General features: G+C 36.9%; 1 protein-coding gene across 18 annotated transcripts in view; it reads left to right on the top strand.

Moving 5' to 3' along the window:
• The window catches only part of grip1 (glutamate receptor interacting protein 1), a 245,683-nt gene that overhangs the window by 141,746 nt on the left and 84,976 nt on the right, over nucleotides 1-18,961 (top strand). The window contains exon 1 of one of the 18 annotated variants that reach the window (XM_082168519.1): nucleotides 7,339-8,140. The exons of 16 other annotated variants lie outside the window; for them this stretch is intronic. In XM_082168519.1, the coding sequence (XP_082024645.1) occupies nucleotides 8,086-8,140 (55 nt within the window). In that variant the 5' untranslated portion in view covers nucleotides 7,339-8,085. Of the gene's footprint in view, nucleotides 1-7,338; nucleotides 8,141-18,961 lie in introns of those variants that run through there. One more of the 18 variants, XM_082168525.1, reaches the window with a different exon arrangement.

Raw genomic sequence — 18,961 nt, 5'->3', positions numbered from 1 at the left:
GTTGGTTTAACTTAAAAAAGAAAGTAACTTTGTTGCCTTCAAATTTTTAGTTCATTCAAAGTTAATACAGAGATTAGGTTAATCAACAGATATTTAAATTATATTTATTTTGTATTTATTTCATTTGTCTTTTATTAAAATTACTTGTTCATGTCGTGATAATATTTTTGTTTTATGAATATGGAAACGAGACATCGATTTTGAGCGACATGAGGATTGATAGATGACATCATTTTTTATACGAATCACATAACCCGCAGAACCTACAATTCGATTAAACTGACCATGATTATGTGTATGTTTGTTTTAGTTTTTTTTACACATATTTTTATAGAACTTTTCAAAGATACAAAGTTGCATTCAAAATCCACTTGGATCAAAGAATGATCATGATGCTTCTGCAAGGGTTTGTGGGTCATATTTCAGAGCGCGAGAGAGAGACTTCTTGAGCAAACAGCATGCATTTAATGTTTGATGTGGCCTTCAAAGGGAGGGGATGGTGGAGATTTTTTGTTAACTCTTTCTGCCGGCTTCCTGTGGGAAACAGGGCCGTGTTTGTTTGAGAAATCACCGTCATCAGCGTTTCATCTGGAATGATGTACAATCTGCCTGAAACAATGGAACTGATTGCCAGCGACATTCGGAACCGGCAGAAGAGTTTCATTTTGCTCTCTTGTGTAGCGACAGTGCGACACTCAGCGCTCTTGTGTTTTAAATCCCTATCAGTCTATTTTGCCTTGCTGCTCTTTCATCTGGAAAAAAGCCACTTAAGTCAATTCTGTGAGATGGTGATGCTTGACTAGACCTATTACTGCACCTTGGCTGGAAGACAAGCCTGTCTGACAAGGACATCTGTGGGCTTTCGGTCTTACAAAATAATCATTTTAAAAATGCAGAATACTTATGCTGTAAACCTTAACTTCAATGATCCGTCCATCGGATGCGAGACAGTGAGTGGTCGGTTTGTTTCTTCTTGGCATTTGTCCTGCAGTGTTGGGGTAACGTATTATAAGTAACACGTTACATAATCAGATGACTTTTTTCAAGTAACTAGTAAAGTAATGCATTACTTTGAAAATTTACAACAAAATATCTGATTTACTTTTTCAAATAATTTACTGTTATTTACAATTTACAAGTTACTGTGTTTCCCCATTTATTGGTTGACCCGTCCCCTGTCCCCATGTTGAGAGAAATCGTGAGTAAGTGCAGAGGTATTGTGTGTGCTGTATAAACATGATGGTTATTGTAGTTCTAGACTAAATGTGAGCATTTACTCAGCTTACTTGCATAAAAACATCAGCATTCCTCAAAATGAATGAAAACTGAAACGCAGTTTCACTACCGCACTACCGTTCAAAAGTTTGGGGTCAGTAAGATTTTTTAATGTTTTTAAAAGAAGTATCTTCTGCTCACCAAGGCTGCATTTATTTGATAAAAAGTTAAATAAAATAAAAACAGTAATATTGTGAAATATTCGGACAATTTAAAACAGCTGTTTTCTATTTTAATATATTTTAAACTGTAATTTATTCCTGCGATCAAAGCTGAATTTTCAGCATCATTACTCCAGTCTTCAGTGTCACATGATCCTTCAGAAATCATTCTAATATGATGATTTGATGCTCAAGAAACATTTATTATTATTATCAATGTTGAAAACAGTTGTGTACAATTTTTTTTTAATTCTTTGATGAATAGAAAGTTCAAAAGAATATTTTTCTATTTATAATGTTTTCTAACATTATAAATATCTTTACTGTAACTTTTGATCAGTTTAACTCATCCTTGATGAATAAAAGTATTGATTTATTTTATTTCTTTCCCCCAAAAATTAAATTAAATTCTTACTGACCCCAAACTTTTGAACGGTAGTGTTTAATGTTACAAAAGCTTTAGATTTCAGATAAATGCTGTTCTTTTGAACTTTCTATTTATCGTAGCATCATGAAATAAAAATGTAAATAACTGTTTTCAACATTGATAATAATAATAAATGTTTCTTGAGCATCAAATCATCATATTAGAATGATTTCTGAAGGATCATGTGACACTGAAGACTGGAGTAATGATGCTGAAAATTCAGCTTTGATCACAGGAATAAATTACACTTTACTGTATATTCACATAGAAAACAGCTGTTTTAAATTGGAATAATATTTCACAATTTTACTGTTTTTGTTTGTATTTTTAATCAAATAAATGCAGCCTTGGTGAGCAGAAGATACTTCTTTTAAAAACATTAAAAATCTTACTGACCCCAAACTTTTGAACGGTAGTGTACTTTATGTATTTAATCTCACTTTATTAACAGACGTGAGTTTGCACTTCCTTCAGCCTGAAGCTTTTTCATTTCACTTTTAGCTTGAAAGGGCATTTACATTTGCCAAAAATAGATGTTTTTGTTATTAAAAAAGAAACAAAGCAAGCCCAGCCCAGGTGAGAAAAAATAAAGCAAAAGTAGCGTAACCCATTACTTTCCATAAAAAGTAGTAATATTGTAACGCATTACTTTAAAAGTAACTTTACCCCAACACTGTCTGTCCTAAGTAGCAAATGGTCCTGATGGAAGATTTTTTGCTCAAGGCCAAATACATTTTCCTTTGGGATAAAGTGGTCTTGGCACCCACACATCCTTAAATTGTCCAGTCATGTCCGCTGGGAGATATTGGGTCCCAGCATTAGCAGTCTTGCAGTAGTGGAATGCCAACCGAGTGTCTTTTTATAGATGTTAGTAGTTTGATAACTGCTGAGCTCATGAAACAATGTCATGGTGGTGTTTGTGAAACTTCACTTGTAACTGTCGTAGGCCACTAAGGGCTGTGTGTGTAAACCTCACTCCCCTGATCTCAAGAGGCGCTCGACTGACACTAGAGGCTGCGGTCTTAGCCTCCTTGTTAGAGCGCCTGACTCCCACGCCGGAGACCCTGTTTCGAATAATGCTCGGATCAGGTCAGTAGAACTGGTTACATCCCATCTGCTGTTAAATATATAAATAATGTTAATGAGAGGATATTATGGGAGTCTTGCTACATTGTATAATTTTAAGTGCCACTTTCCAAGGCATCAGGTGGTGATACTGTATATATTTATTGGCAAGATGCGACTACATTTACTCGAAATATTGTTTTGAGAGCCAAAAGCAGGCCAGGGTGTATCATCACTACACTTATGTTTGGCCAATTTTTAGTTTGCGCAGCACTATCAGGGGTTGCAAAAGTAAACCAAGTAACAAGATTCTTTCTGCACCATCCATCGGGTGGCACAGATAATTGGGGTTGCAACGCAGTTCAGTTGGGTAATGCAGCTGCATCACCCTTTTGAAGTATTTTGCTTCCCAACTAATAAGACAGTGAGAGAAGTATATCCATGTAAATAAGAATATGTATTTTCATATTATAATGGTACCCTGAAGACGTATTAGAAGCATCTAATTTGCATAACATTGTGATGCAAACTCTGCATGTAATCGCCTGGGCTTCAATTTACTTCCATTAGACTGAATCAATATAGAGCTTTCTCTGAAACCACAATAGTGAAAGAACGAGAGACAGAGAGAGATGTCTATGTGCCTGCTTTATTGTGCTGGCTATATTGTCACTTAACTTAATTAGGCTAGATAAAATTGAGAGAAAATAAAGAGTCAAAGTTAACAGGATAATAAGATATTCAACATTATTTTAAGCAGATTCTATGAAGTTTAGGCTCTCCAATTACTGTTTTTAACTGTAAGTGGGAAGAAATAAGATACAGATTTTCTCCAAGTAATATTTTATGATTTGCTTGGGAACACCGTGCATCATAATATATTAAAGATTAATTAAACTGACAAAAAGGCAACAATTTCCATACGTAAGTATTCAAACACAAGTTAATTGACTACAATTGGTAGAAGACCATGTCAGATTCTGTTCCTGTGAAGATGAGGCCACATTGATCACACTAAAACTGTATTATTGGTGATTGGAAAAGTATCAACTGCTCTAATTAATCGTAATATCAAATGACAGGGTCTTATTTCTCAGAAGGAATGATTTATTTTGGCCCACATTACAGCCCTCAGTATAAATGAGTCATCATGTACCCTACTCGGTTTTAAATAGATTCTTCCAGCAGAGTGATGTGCACTGGCACTAAGTACGCATCATTTCAAGCTGCTCCCACAAACATGTTTGTTTACTCTAATGGCCCACACAGCCCCAGTTTTCAGTCCAGTCGAGTGGGATGAGGTGCAAAAGGATGCACACTGTTTATCTAGGCTGAAAATTATAATTATATATGTATGTAAGAGCTTTGCATTTTTTTATGACCTGATTTATTGAAGCTACAGTAAATAGGGCTTAAATTGTGGCCACCCTGCAGCATTAAATCTGTTTGAGTCCTTTGATTGATAGTGCAGTTCATCACTTTCGCCGCTAGAGGCCGCTAATGTAGTACATACGGGAAAACTGTAATCCTCGCCATTTCAGCACCAGTGCTGATGGACAGCTCCCGCCATTGTTCCTTTTGCTCTTTACAGGCTGAAGGGTTTTTACTGCTCATTTATAATAGTTCACTGCTTTTGCTCTTTGTGGGGAAAATGTTCCCGGCCTGCCTCTAGCTTGCTTGTCTAAAACACTGTGGCTCGATTTTTCATGGTCTGGTTAATCCCAACCTCAAGATATACAGCATTCATGATAATGACAGCTAAGCTATATCCTCTTTTGGTGGAATGACATTTTCTTTCTTTTAGTAATAATGGTCTTATAAAACTGTTCTCAATTTTTCAGATTTACTAAGAAAAAATTTGTCTTATTCGGGAGAGCCATTAAGAGAAGACATCTCACCAAGTCAGCAGGTCAAAGGAAAAAATAATAGACTCTTTGATGAGCCAAGCAGATTTGAAGTGTATTTTCCATCTGTCCAACTGCAGTTGCCATGAACGCTCTCACCATCCAATGACAGATTTGCCAGGACCCCCATCCCGTCATGTTCGCAGCTTCACAATTTTGTTTAATAAGACCTCTGCACACGTGTGTCATGTTGAATCATACATGCATCCATGCACATCAACACCTGCCAATTATATGTGTTCATCCACGTGCAAATGTAAATGCAGGGACAGCCCTTGTGGAGAGGTTTCCCATTAAGTCAGTTTTTACCCTTCAGAGCTGTATTGAGAAAGCATAAAGCATCCTACTGGTTTGATTGCCATTGCTGCCATGCTCATCCCTAGAAAATGTATTACACCATCCTGGGAGACGAACAAGAGACTTGATTCCTGTTATTTAGGAATGTTTCACACTCTTGTGTGGTTCCTGTAATTGAGATTGAGGTAGTCGTCATGGACCTTGAGGATATTGATTTGTCCATACACACACACACACACACACACACACACACACACACACACACACACACACACACACACACACGCAGACGCAGTTGTCATGTGTATGTATAAAACAGCTTCACAAACCGTCTCAACCACACAGTATCATTATTTCTGTGCTAAAAATGTATAGTTCGGATATAAACACTGATGTCTCTGGTGACTTGACTTGACAAATTACTGTTAAAAATGTATTTGTCATTGAATCGTTCATTCTAGAGATTCGTTTAAACGCCAATTCATTCAGTAATGAAACAAGTGAAGTTTTTATGAGCGAGTCATTGAATCATTCATTTGAGAAATTAATTCAAATTAAGTAATTTAATAAGACTGCATTTTGTTAGGACCATTACATGTTATTTTGTTTAGTTGTCTATATCGTGGGAGAATCATGATCTCCATTTTAAACAAGACACACCTTTCGATGTTGAACAAATAATGAAAATTCACTTGTCAAGCAATTTCATGGAGTCTTTAAAATGATTCTTTGTTGATTGAATATTATATGCAAACCCCAAGCAGGGAGCTTTTGTATTGTGGGTTTTTCATGTGGGATGCATACATTAGAGCTTGCACAGACTATTTTGGGATAGTCTCAAACTGGATTTAAAGTTTTTTTGCCTCTGAATTTTTTCAGTTTCAAATTAATTTTTTAATCTTAGGCCACGATTGAAATGACTGTGGTTTACTCCATTTGTTTCTCTTCTTGGGTCATATTCTTTAAATACGAGCACGTAGAGGAGGGCTGAATGTGGCACTGGTGGGTCTTAAACAGTGGGAGAGTGCCTCAGTTCACGGACATCTCCATAAAATATGCACAGAGCGGAAATCATGCTCCCATCTCCTCCTGCACCAGTGGATTTCTCTTTGAGGCAGCACATTTCCTCTGAGCCTTCAAACTACAGAGTGCAGATCAAATTAACCACTTAACAGACAGGCTTTACAATGCACTTGCAAGCTCTGCCCACAGAGAACCACATGCAAATGCAAGTCCAGAGCATTATTTATCCAAATGGACACACAAATCCCTGTATGTGTGTAATCTGATCAGTATGCATAATCCTAGTTCTAAACCTCATCCTTCTCTTCAGGAACATTGATCCACTCCGCTGGACTGTCAACCTGGAAGCTTGACAAAATTAAAATGAAGGGAATAAAAAACAAAGGGGGTTGAAAAGAGAGATTAGACCCTGAGCTTGCACGCTTTGATCTCAGGCAAGCAGTTTTAACTGTTATCTCAGACTGTTCTTACAAGCGTCAAGGGAGGAACAGAGTATGGTGGCGATGACCTTAATACTTTCATTCACGTTAAAGACTCATTCAGGCCTATTTCATACACAAACAGAGATAGATCCCTTTAATACGCAGTCCCTTGTCACTAGGCTCATCGTGCCTCCAAATGTCTGATAATGCGAAGAGATGCCACCACTGACCTAAATGCATGTTATCTGTGTTATAAAAGGGTCTGCTGCTCAGCATTGAGCTTTAGCACAGCAGCACTGCCCTGTGAATCACACCAGCCCACTCTTGATTGCAATTAGGGATGTATGATTGGCACAATGCAAATTTAAGAAGTAAATAAACAGACAGTACTGGCTAATTAATAGTTCTGAAATGTGTTTTTGAAAGTGGGAAACAATCTTATTGTTGCATATTCAAATTTATTTCTGCTTTTGAAGTGACAAAAAAATTGACTGTTATTATTATTATTTTTAATGATAATTATTCTGCTCTCCACTCAGGGGGATTGATAGGCTCTTAATTGTGCTCTTATGTAAGGTTACATTTTTCCAGCTTGAATAAGCATCTAAATGAAAATGGCAAGCATGTGATAACTTCACTCTATCCCGAATGGTTATATAATAAGTTTATACATATTATAAATGTTGTATAATATAATATAATATAATATAATATAATATAATATAATATAATATAATATAATATAATATAATATAGCAAAATGCCATCCAAATGCAAAATGTGGTAATGAATTATTTGTGAAAGAATTTGTCATGTGTTCCCTCTGGAATGTCCAATTTCTTTTTTTTTCAATGGTAATTTTCAGAGTTAAATGATTCGAATTTGTTTCAATCAAATTCATAACAGCGATTCTAAAATCCCCAAGAAAATGGCTTGGAGGTCATTATTTTCCATGTTTTCCAGGAATATAAACTGTACAGCTTTATAAGTAATACATTCTAAATCGAATTATGCAGATTGCGAATTTATGATAATGTATTGATTCAATTGAAACTTTGCCCTCATAAAGGATTAAAAAACTCAAGTGGCAAGTAGTTCATGCATTTTAATGGAGAAGTTCATTTCTGACGCTGCTTGCAAATAACTAATTCTATCGACGAACGAGTCGCTTGTCTCCTGCTGTGCTCAGGTACACGACTACTACTGAATACACCAAGCATGCAACTTTAAAAGCCCATTCAGATCAGACTGAGTCTCAGATGAGAAGCATCAGCCGCGCTGTGCGTGTTCTTCTGCTGCGCGCGTGTTCCAATGGATTTTATATGTGGGGGGAAATATGATTTGCCCTTATAAAGCACGGATCTCAGCGCTGCAGGGACGTAGTGTATGATTCGCGCTCTGCACCGCGTTCGAAGTCTGCCTTTCTCCTGTGGGACACGGCGCCTGTGTTATGTGTGTGCGAGGAGCCGTTTTCATCGCAGCCCTTGGATGAGCGCTTCGGCTGAGCTAGAATGATAGCCGTCTCTTTCAAATGCCGATGCCAGATACTGCGGAGAGTGAACAAAGGTACGGTCTCGGTTGTTTTCATCCTTGAATAATACCTCATGCAGCCCTCCCCATTAAGGGAACGCGTGCTTGTATGATATACGGACGTTTACGCAGGGCATTTAGACGCAGAGCGGGTCACCGGACCTGATGGAGCACAGCGGAATGGACCAACGATGGTCATCAAAACGCGCGCCTTTGTTTTGAAATGCTCTTGCATGAAGCCTGGGGCAAAAAAAAAAAAAAAACGCACTGAAGTATCGCACACCCGCCCCCCTTCATTAATATTTAACAGTAGAGTGCCGTAGTTTGCTGGTCATCTTAGTGCACTTGTAGGAGAACAATGCTGCTGTTGTTTTTCTTGGTATCTGCTTGACAGATTCTCTCCTGTTAATTATTTACCTGAAGGCACACTGCTTCATGCTGTGGTTTGGGAATATTGTTTGTTTGTTGATCCTGGTGTACCTGGGAAACACAGGCGGATGTTTTGCGGAGGGTTTGTTTTAAGCATCTCTATTGCAAACTTTACTGAATCATGATGAGTTGCGTGTCATGTTGAATTTTGACTGGTGGGTTTCTTTGACTAAAGGCTTTGCCCACTGTGCAATGACTATATAGTGTTTTCTTATGAGAGGACTGCTACACCAATGAATTATTTTTGAATATTTCACCCTGACTATTAATGGTTTGTGTGAGTTGGCAAACTTGGCATTGCTTAAGAGATGCGGAATGGTGTTGTCATAAATACTGCAAGTTGTCCTCCCTCAGGGGAAAACACTTGACCTCAATAAGATGAGTAAATACCCAGATGGCTGTGTAAAAAAAAAAAAGAAAAAAAAAGAAGTATTTCAGCCAGAATGAAGATCCCTTTCATCAATGCACAAACCAGTTTCTAACTGGATGGTACTTATTTCTGCATGCACTGATTTCTGGTCTTAAAAATATCTGGTGTAAACTTGTACCTGCAGGTGTTCACATCTGATTTCCCATGATGACACATTTATGAGACTGTTGTGTGTCCGTTATATGGTTTCCCCTGTGGATCTTGCCTCCTGGGGTTTAATGCATCTACAACATGGTTGAATGTGTCCTAAATTGGACTCTCCCCCATATGGCACAGATTTATTGTGGATGACAGTGTGAACAGCAGAAATCACCATAAATTTGACATTTTCAGTTCACGTTCAGTACACTTATGTGGAAATAATTTGGATATGTTATGCATGTTTTTACCTCACAGGCTAGACTTCAGGCATGAATCACATCAATCACAAAATAATGTGTCTGCTTTGAGTAAATACCCATATATATATATATATATAATATATATATATATATATATATATATATATATATATATAAGGTCATGTGAAGAGCCTCAAAAATAGCCAATTTAGCTTGCGGTGTGAATGTAGCCATTCATTTGGACTGTGTGTGTGTGTGTGTTGTTAGACTCTTAGGTAGAGTCATTTAACTCATGATGAGTCAGCGTGTCATCTTTTATAGGTGAAATGAGAGTGAATGAGGAATAACTTATTTATGGCAGATGATGTAAACTAATGGACACTGATGTTGGGGTTTCGGTAGGCTAATGGTTTCTGGCCACAAAAGGTTAAAGCAATGTGTAATTTCCGCTACATCAGAAATGTCATAATGTTGCTCTGTCTGGTGATATTAGCGAATGCTTTGCAACAGTGAGAAGAATTGATATTGAAGTAAAGGATAATCAGAGGTGTCTTGCATCGCCCTGAAGGCTTTATTTTGCAATAATGGCAGGCTGACTGTTGTGTACATGTATCAAATAAACACATAAATTGACATATTGTAATAACTTATTCACTCTTAAATACAAAGGTTCTTCTTTGGAATCTATTGTTTAATGAAGAATGTTTAACATCCATGGAAAGTTTCCATTGCCCAAAAGGTTCTGTATAGTTGGGAGAAAAATAGTTTTATTTTTTATTTTTATAAATGTTCTTTACACTATAAAATTCTGTTCACTGAAGCTGTTCACTGAAAGGTTCTTTGGGGAATCAAAAATGTTTCTTCTATGGCATCACTGCAACAAGAACAAAACGCTTTTGGAACCTTTATTTTTAAGAGTGTTGAATAATGTAGAATATCTCTACCCAAAGAAAAAAACTGCTTAATTTTTCTTTTTCACCAGGGTCCACTGCAGCCCTTATTGTTGATGAATTGTCATCTCATTTGAGATCGCCTAGTGTTCCTGGCCTTAGCCGTGTGCAGCATTTGTCTTGGTAGTGGCATTTATGGTGCCATGGCCTGTCGGTTTTATATCTCTGTTACACATTTGGAGGCATTCAGTCAGAAAATGAAAAAGAGGCCCAAGGTGTTGGTTTCCTCTTCATTTCACTCCAAAGAAATTGGTGCTTAAAATGTAACGTTAATTAGAAGATGATTTTCAGCAACCTGAACGGTGGTAGGTTGTTGATTTTAATTAATTTATTCCATATTTTGTTTTCACCAGCTGAAAAAAAGCATGCCTACCTTCACCTCTGCAGGTGTTCTGCGAGCTGCACCAATTATATTTTAGTTGCATGTATGGTAATGAGCCGAGCCAACCGCACTGCCACTCACAACGGTACTGCTTTCCTGGGATACAAGGTGGGCAGAGAGATCTGGCTATATCAGCCACGGAAAAATGTCTGTTTGTTTTGAAGATTGTATTTGTGCTTGTGTGGGAGATTGTGTGCTCATACGTTTCTTTCGGCGTTTAACTGAGCTTATGTTCGTGTCCAGGTTTGCTTGTCTGGTTGTGGCAGCTTATATTAGCAGTGTCACACCGTACCTACAGTAATAATTGTTATGCTAATCGCTCGCTGACTCAGATAAGGCACATTTTCCATTTCCATTCTTCAGCAGTCACTGGGTACACTGTAACCCTTTTGCATTGAGCTCAGTGGCTTAGGCCACCTGCTTCCTAACTGAAAAACAATTTAGAGCTCAGTTTGTAGAGCTGCATTATGGGAACCAGCTGCTAAGCTTTGATTCACAGCAGATAGAAAGACAAAACAACCGAGGGAAAGACTCTGAAGGAAATGATCCACCATCTAATAATCTGCACGTTCACTGTATGAAAAGGTGCATAAATTAATAAACTTGCACTTGTTTTGAACAGTCTTTAAAGTTGCATAGAATTAAAAATGTTTGGGGTCAGTATTATTTTTAAAGAAATAATTATTTTCAACAAGGACACATTAAATGGATCAGGACAGGGCTGCAAAATATTTATATTTTAAAGAATGATAGCGGAAAAAAAAGAAGTATATTAGCATCCACACCAACAGATGATAATGCTGTTTATAATACTGCAGTTCTGCCATCTGCCGCTTTAAATGCTCATCCTCTTTAAAGCAGGACGGATTCTGATTGGCTGTCGATTATCATTTATCAGTTGGAAAAAAATCACTCTGAAACTGATAACAATATTGTTCTTCAGAGTCCGCACTACAACCATAACGATAACGGCATAGTTATTTTAATTTAGAGCGATTTTTAGAACTATATCTTAATCGTTATAGTTCTCATAATTGGTGTTAAATGTATAGTTGCCCAAAAATGAAAATTCTGTCATCATTCACTCGCTTTTTTTCCAAACCTGTATGAATGTCTTTCTTCTGCTGAACACAAAAGAAGATATTTTGTCGGTAACCAAACAGTTGACGGTAGCCATTGACTTCCATAATATATATATTTTTTTTTTCCATATTAAGGAAGTCAATGGGGCCCATCAACTTTTTGGTTACCCATATTCTTCAAAATAAAAGGGCTTTAAAGCACTTAAAACTATTTTCAGCATTGATCAAAATAAGAAATGGTTCTTCATAATCATCATATTAGAATGATTTCTGAAGGATCATGTGACACTGAAGACTGAGTAATGATGCTGAAAATTCAGCTTTGCATCACAGGAATAAAATACATTTTCAAATATATTAAAATAGAATAGGTTATTTTCACAATATTGCTGCTTTTACTGTATTTTAGTAAAAAAAAAAAAGCTATATATTCCTTTTTTCTCAGTTTTGTCTTGCTCTTTTTGAACTCAAGTACGTGTCTTATGTAAACACCCCCTTTGGACTAGTTGTTCAGCAACTGAACACTGCTAGTTAAGTAATATGTACTTTTAAACAGACATCCCTAGGATTCAACCACAGAAACAGCAGCCGTATAAGCATCACACCTTTTTCTTGTTCCATTCACACACCGGAGGAACTATCACGGCTTCAGAAGAGTCCACGGAGCTTCAAGCTCTTTCGCCAGGCTCTTTCAAAGGAAATCTGTCAAGGTTTTTTGGGGGGGGGGAGATGATGAGAGATGCAGTGTTCACCGATCACCGCATCTGGCTCTTATTCATTCTGCTGGCACACGTCTGTCCTGATCTCCGCCGCTTTCACTTTGAACAGCCTCCATCAATCCCTTTACGTTTGGCTTGACAGCTGGATTTAGTGACGGGAAGAGGAGGAGGAGGTGGTGCTGTTTTGGCTCTCTGCGTTATGGGCGCATGTTTTGAAACTGTAAAACCTAGAGGCATTATGATTTGACAGCTCCCAATGAGTGTCCTATATTTAAATCATGGCATGTGGAATGGAGGATAGGAGAACCGAGCTCATTAAGTGTGATGTTCAGGGTCCTGATGTGTCAGCCTTCATCCTTTGTGACCAGTAAAATATCTGGGAAACAAGTATACTAATTAACTAGATTTTGACCTTTTCTGATGAAAATATGAGAGATTCTTACATGTACAAAACTCTGGACCATTGCCATTGGGTTGCTATGGGATCTGATTTAGATTCACTGATTCACTAAATAGGGCTGTGCAATTAATTGAATTTCGATTTCAATTTCAATTTTTGCTCCCAACAATCACCAAAATAGTATAATCGAGTAAAAACGATTATTTTGCCATTTTCTGTTTTGAAAGAACGCTCTTATTTTGTCTTGTGTTCTGAATGACACGCGCACATCCGCCCTTCCCTATGCCGTAAACTCTCTCAGCTTGAATGTTTAAACTGATAAGACTTAAAAAGAAGTGAAAATGATAAACTTTAGTTACGATGCAATGCTGGCCCGATTGTACAAGTGACAATTCCATCATGTCCCGACTCATAAACGCGAGAGTGTAGTTTCGACGCTTGCCTTGTCCAACCCATTTTGAGAGACAGAGAGAGAGAGAGAGAGAGACGCAGCACCGCTGAACACTCACGCGCTGAACACAATTGCGTCTTGGAGAAAGTTTTTAAATTATTGATTTGATTTTATAATCTTTGTGGATTCATTTAAGATACTCATACAATCTACATGCTAAAGTGAATCAATGTTTGTGGGGGAATTTCCCGCATTATAAGTGCTAGATCTGCGGGAATTATTAAAATACTCATTGAAGGAGCCTATTATCTGTTACATTATTTATTTTAATAGTTCAAAAAGTACAATCAATGTTCAAATTTCGATTTTTTAAGAATTGTTGAAAGGTGTGTTTGGTGACACTTTACAATAAGGTTCATTAATTAGCATTATAACTAACTTACCTTTGTTAAGATTAACTAATAATGAACAATAATTCTACAGCATCTTAGTTAATATTAATTTCTCCATTTACTAATACGTTATTAAAATGAAAGTTTGTATTAGTTAACATTAGTTAATGCACTGTAAACTAACATGAACAAACAATGAACAGCTGTATTTTTATTAACTAGCATTAAAAAAGATGAATAAATACTGTAACAAATGTTTTTCTCATTGTTAGTTCATGTTAGTTAATACATTAACTAATGTTAACTAATTAACATTATTGTAAAGTGTTACCGTGTCTTTTTAATAAATGCAACACGTTCCCAGTCATGTGAAATAATCGTGTTACATAATCGTGATTTCAATATTGACCAAAATAATCGTGATTATGATTTTTTCCATAATCGAGCAGCCCTATCACTAAATCATATTTAGTGAGTTGAAAGGGTGTTCTGGGTCATTTATGTTCAGCCTCATTCACACTATTGCTCGCAACTTACAGAAAGTTTGCCTGATTTGGTGCGAAAAATAGTCAAATGTACTGCCGATTGTGATTCCAACATATTATCCGAACCAAGTTTCCCTAGTAGTCGATTCAACCTTACAATTGGACCTCATATGTTAAACAGTGACCAATATTTTTCTGTAAAAATGATTTGATTAGTTTTAATGTATTTTCTTAATAATTTAATGAATTCATTATTTTAATAATTATAAAATATTTTGGTTGTATGAATTAAGATTTTAAATGGTCACACAATATTTATTTATTTATTTATTTATTTATTTATTTATTTATTTGTAGTCTGCTGCTGATAAGCCATTATGCTGCTTGATATTGCAAACTGGCATTTCTTATCCATATTTTTTTTGTTTTATCATAGTCATTGCAGGGCAAATAGTTTTTCTGCACTTTGTTATTATTCTACTTATTTACCCTGTGTGGTTAATGAATTGGACATTGAAAATAGCTTACTTCCATGTTGCAAAATAAGGTGGATACAAACACTTTCACCTCCAGAATATTAATTTTAGCTGCAAGAAAAGTGATTCTTAGTTGAAATGTTGAATGATATCTTGCTTTCACTAGCAGTACATTTCATTTGAGATCAAAACCATTGGCCAGTCTCATAGCCAACAGCAATTCAGAGCAAACAAGGCTGAAATCGAATGCATTTTTCACTAGCTGTATACTTCAACCGAGTGAGATCACATAGAAAACGAATAGCACACCTCTCATGTCTGTAGTGTAAGAGTTATGTGCTGAAGTTTCGTACTTAGTGGTTTGCTCGTGCCTTATAGCAGAGCAGACTGTGGAAGGTTAAAGTAAATAATTCTTGTCTGCAATATCAGCTTTGTGACGTTACCTTCCTTGCATGGGCCGATGAAGTGTCAGGGCTTTGGGTCGTTCAGCTGATATGTGAGGCGATCTAGGCGACGGGAGCCTCTCAGAGTCCATTGCGTTTTCAATCAGCCCTGTCTTTTTTCAGTAGAATAACCTTTGTGCCCAGTGGAAGACTGTTATTTTGAATGGACTACACTCTGTCGTCATGCTTTGTAGCCTCTCTGTAATTTTTCCCCAAGGGTATGAATGTCACAGAGTTTTCTAAAGGTTAAGTGTATGGGGTTTTTTTTGTGCTACCTCAGATGGGAGACGGATAAGCACCACTCAACCTCAGCTCTGGCAGGGTTTAAATATCACCTCAATTCAAGAAAAACCCCTGGTGTGCTTCTCAGACAGGTTAATAATATAGAAATATGCCCATAAATGGCAGTCCTTCGTCAGCTGTCTCTTCTCACGGGCCCAATTAAGTCATTTCCAGCCCTGTGTCCGATTTTGGCAGGACTAGACCGGCCTCCGGCTGGTCTCAAAGCCTGCTGCGAGTTTGGACGGCTGATGGAAACCGTCTGCTCTGGTATTATGATGTCCGTCAACCTGGACTTGGTTAATTCTGGAGAGAAATCACACCCAATTTAGTGAGTAGTTTAGCACTGCAGGTCCTATAAACACGCGTACGTGCACACAAACAAGCAGTCGTGATTCAGAACAGAAGCCTTCATTAGCCTCATTACATGCAAGGCTTGCTTTGCTTTTGCCTGTGTCAGCGGCACTGCATGTGTCCTCGAGCGGTGCTGCTTGTGTGCAGCTAATTTCCCCAAATTCGTGTACTGACCCAGAGCGACAGTGCTTGGGTCTTCTAGCTTGCTTAATTTCGCGGTGTCAGCATTGTTTTTTCGACAGGTTGTGAAATGAAACACATGTCGTCTGATTGGTTAAGCTGCCTGCCGGGCGCAATCATCTGATTCCTTATGTTCAAATAGTAAAACTGGAACCGGCGCAGAGTGTCATGGAAACCTAACACAGCCAGGCTGACGGGCAAACCCAAACAGTCGACGTAAATAAACATTCTCTTTTGGCTAGCGGTTTGATATACACATTAGCATCAAATATCGCATATAAGTGCACTTTTTTTGTATAAATGCATGAATGCTAGCACTCTCACTTTAAGCTAAACATACAGGGCTGGATGATATGGGGGAAAAATATAAATTTTCTTATAAAAATTGTGATTTACATTTTTTTTTGTGCTGTGGTTGCTTGTTGGGCTGCACAATCGGTCCAAATTGTTTTTATTATACATCAATATGACTATATAGCGCAATAGGAGATTATTTTTGTTGTTGTTATCATTGTTATTAATAAATAAAATTTAATATTTATCATATATTTATAATAATATTAATAAAAAAAATGTATTTGACTAAACTTTATATAGGGCAATAGGACGTTGTTGTTGTTGTTGTTCTTCTTCTTCTTAATATTATTAAACAATTTAATAGTTATTAGAAAATATCATATTTATAATGATGATAATAACTAATGATATAAGATATTATATTACTATTATTATGATACTATTATTATTATATTATACAACACTGTTATTTATAACTTTCTTAATTTCTTCATTTTCAAATGCTTTTATTTAGGTGGAAAACTGCAGGCCATAAAACTTCTCTTTTGTTGACAATGACCAGTTTATACTTTATTATTAGTATTATTAATAGCCTACATATAATTATTAAATAACACTATTTATTATTAAATGCATAAAACAGAATAAGACATTTTAATTTCTAATTTAATTTTCAATTTAAATATTTCACTGTCAAATAAAAAGCAGAGCATTTTTTTTCTTTTTCTTAAATGTTAAACCATCAAGCTAAAGCTTCTCTTTTGTTGACAACAGCCAGTTTGTAAGCGCTTCGCATTACAAGTATAGGAAGATGGTTGGCACAAGTTGCGTCCCAAATGCTTATTACAGTATAAGTGAAGCAAACTCACAGCTAATGCAGAGATCAGTTTTTGTGGAGTTACCTCATTGATCCAGACCCTGGAGTGGTCCCCGTCAAACCCTCCAGAAAACCCTCTCCCCCACAAATCCTTGTGTTGTACAGACTGCGTGGGCTTTACTTTAGAAAAACAGTCCGGATGGAGGGTTGATCCTGTGGAGAGAGACGCAATATTTAGTAGCAGCGGGCGGCAATGGGGCTTGTGTTCATTTCAGTTAGGAAGCGAAGGGGAGGGGCAGAGAAGTAGGTGTATGTAATCTGTCATTCTCAATCTTCTCTGCCGGTTAGGATTCCTCCAGAGTTGGTGGAGTGAGAGAGAGAACAAACGGCTAGTTCCCATTGCCCAGTGAGCGAGTCTCCCCCTCCACCACCATCTTTGCTTTGATTTCTTTTTCTTCTACATTCGGGGAGCACTGAAGTTGTGAGGCGATGTTATAGCGTGCTGCTCTAAGATAATGCACTTATGTCGCCCGCTGCTCTCTAGCGCACACATTTGTGGTTTACTGAGAACATCAAAGACCCTTGAGTTAATAAGTGATGTGTTCAGGAACTTCAAATATTTGCAGAGTGCAAATTTAAAGCAATAGTTCACCCAAAAATGCAAACTCAGAAAAATCAGAGATCCCTGTGCACAAGAAATCATATTTTATTTGAGCTTGCAGTCCGTATTAAATGTGATTAGTGGCCGATATTTGGCATTTTTAAATGACCTGTATTGGCCGATAATTTTTTCTGTGTCAGTAGCAGGACTCTTATTTTATTTTTTTTATATAAGAAAGGGGCCAGGGGTTTGAGAGTCTTGATTCATTAAATGATCCATCTCATAAAAGTAATTTAATTTTGCTTTTTTTGTGTGTGTGTTAACTGTTCCTTTAATATTAAACGATGAAAATGAGACAATCTTCATTATCTCTGCCGGAGATGAAGTATGTTTTACCCTTTGGGAACCGTTTTAGCTACACTTTTGCCCACTGAGAAACTCATTTTTATACACCTGTATGCTGTAATATTACTTTTTCTTTAAAAAATAAAATAAAACTGTATTACCATGGCTGGTAGCAGTTTTCATCTTTTAAATCACCGTACTGCACTTTCCCTTTATGGTGGTCAAAGAGACACTTTCATTAGAATCATTCATTTGGCTTTTCATGAATAACATGACTGAGTTTGAATTTTAGCTTTTAAATTGATTGGCCTCTCAAACACTTGATCCAGCCAATTACCCAGTGCAGTGTCCTTCAGTGGGAGCTGGAGCACCTTTCACCCGCTCCGCAGATAAGCTTCAGAGACGAACGGGTTGAAATGAAAGGTAGAATCACTCTGAAGAGTTAGCCACTTATCCACAGGAGGGATTCTGCCGAAGGGTTGTCTGCTTGAGATGGTGGGCGCCACTGTTGGGAATCTCAGCGAATGAAAAGCCGTCTAGTACGAACAGTCATTTGTTTTTTTATTTCTCCCTGGGGTTCCACGTTCATCCTTGCTTTCAGTTTACCAAATAACAGAAAATGCAACTTGTGCACATTTCGCTCTTTAAAATGTGACACTCAGATCATGGCAATTCAAACTAGGGAAATTTGTGAGCTGGATTGATTTTAAATGCAAAACATATATGTAACCTATAGTGTATATTTTATAGAAATACAGTACAATAAAATATTTAAACTATTAAAACCGTACAACTAGACAAACTTGTTTTGTTTTGCTTTTATTTTTTTATTTGTTTTGTGTACTTCTACATCATTGTGCTGTTTAACAGGGTTTTTTCTTTATTTTAAAATATTAAAACCGTACAACTAGACAAACTTGTTTTGTTTTTAATTTGATTTTGTTTATTATTTTGTCTTGTCTTGTTTTGCTTACTTCTACATCAGTGTGATGTGTGTTTTTTTTTATTTATTTTTTTTATAAATAGGCTGGAAAAAGTCAGCAAGACAGCACTTTTAAAAAATT

This window comes from Leuciscus leuciscus, assembly GCF_965113295.1.
Source record: "Leuciscus leuciscus genome assembly, chromosome: 4".
NCBI classification, from domain to species: domain Eukaryota; kingdom Metazoa; phylum Chordata; class Actinopteri; order Cypriniformes; family Leuciscidae; genus Leuciscus; species Leuciscus leuciscus.
The sequence above is the reverse complement of the archived record's forward strand: the minus strand, read 5'-3'. Positions and strand labels throughout refer to the sequence as shown.